The 1,340-nt window shown below is 44.6% G+C and overlaps 1 protein-coding gene across 1 annotated transcript; it reads right to left on the bottom strand.

Moving 5' to 3' along the window:
• Positions 1–159: 159 nt before the first annotated feature.
• Positions 160–698, bottom strand: Pmar_PMAR016978 (hypothetical protein; the record flags this gene model as incomplete). Its single annotated transcript, XM_002782275.1, has 1 exon — positions 160–698. A coding segment is annotated over one exon (539 nt), but the record flags the coding sequence as incomplete, so codon positions are not given.
• Between the last annotated feature and the right edge of the window lie 642 nt (positions 699–1,340).

The raw sequence follows: 1,340 nt of genomic DNA, 5'->3' as shown, positions 1-1,340 counted from the left end.
AGCACAGACTTGTCACCGTCTGGGGCGTTGGCAATCAATCTATCCATAATCATCTTATCCATATGGGTCTGAGACAACTTATGATCCTCGGGTAAGGTCTTATTGTAATTAATCATATATCGTCGGAGTGTAGTCAAAAAAGAGACCACACGGGAAGACCTATCCCAAGTCAGAGAGTTGAACTTATGCAGAATCTCATCGGGCCGAACTAAGGCAAACATATCCAACAGAGCCTTCCGGTCAGCCTCGAAATCTGTCTTAGAACAGTTCTGGTGCCAGACCTCAAAATGGGTATCACGAAGATAATTACCAAGACGCCCTGCTATCTGGAGATTAGTCCAACCAGAGCCTCTAGCGTCAGCTTCATAACGCCTTAACCAATCCTCAAAATCAGCAATTCCATCATACCGTTCAGGCATAGGTGATTGCACGATCTGAACAACCGTAGATGACGAATTGGGAGTGACCGAGGCATCAGGTGTACGGGCCGAAGACGAGGAAGTACCATCACCACCAGAGCCATATCCACAAGCCTTAGCAGCCTGTACCAACTCATTATGAGCCAAAGCACTATCACGAGCCGCAGAACGAGCCTTTTCTGCCGCATCTTCGGACACACCAAGAGCCTTAAACTCATCATAAGCCTGCTTGCTAACAATGTCCACATCCTTCTCAATAAACTGAAATTCTCCAGGCATAATAGTAATATAACGTAAACCAATGGTAAATCAACAAGGAGTTGCTACCAATTAGATGTCAAGGTATGAATGCAAGTGCAAGAAGTTGAAGTAGAGTCCAACTTGTAGATAACGCAAACCAGACCTTGAATCTTAGAGTACACTTCCAGTGCACAGTAGATACGATAGAACCGTAAATGCTTACGGACAATTCCGCACTCACTTATGAGTAGTGATCTTGCAACACTCTAGCGTGCTAGCTACACAGCTTAGCGTACTACACAAATGGAGCAATGGTCACAACACACAAGACGGGCCGAAGGTTTTCATGGCGAGTGACGCTTCTGGGACATCGTCCCATAACACGTGTGCGGTTCGAACCTGTGGGGCATCAAAAAGGGACGTTTTAACGCACTTACTTCGATTGGACGATTATATGTGTACTCACACTAAGGGTATACTATACCTGCTAGTAGTGATATCTTTGCCCGCATGTAAAGATACAAATGAGGTCCGATTTAGGCCTATGATGAATTGTAAAGATCCTCCTGTGGGAAATTCTTCGCTGTGCGCGCAAGTGATATATTTCCGATCTCAATATATATATGGAGAATCTTAGGTTGATATTGGGAAGATTCAAAGTAGGTCGGTTTGTGATCCAAA

Source organism: Perkinsus marinus (genome assembly GCF_000006405.1).
Source record: "Perkinsus marinus ATCC 50983 genomic scaffold scf_1104296939880, whole genome shotgun sequence".
Classification (NCBI taxonomy): domain Eukaryota; phylum Perkinsozoa; order Perkinsida; family Perkinsidae; genus Perkinsus; species Perkinsus marinus.
Note: the sequence above shows the minus strand (reverse complement) of the source record. Positions and strands in the feature narration are given on the sequence as shown.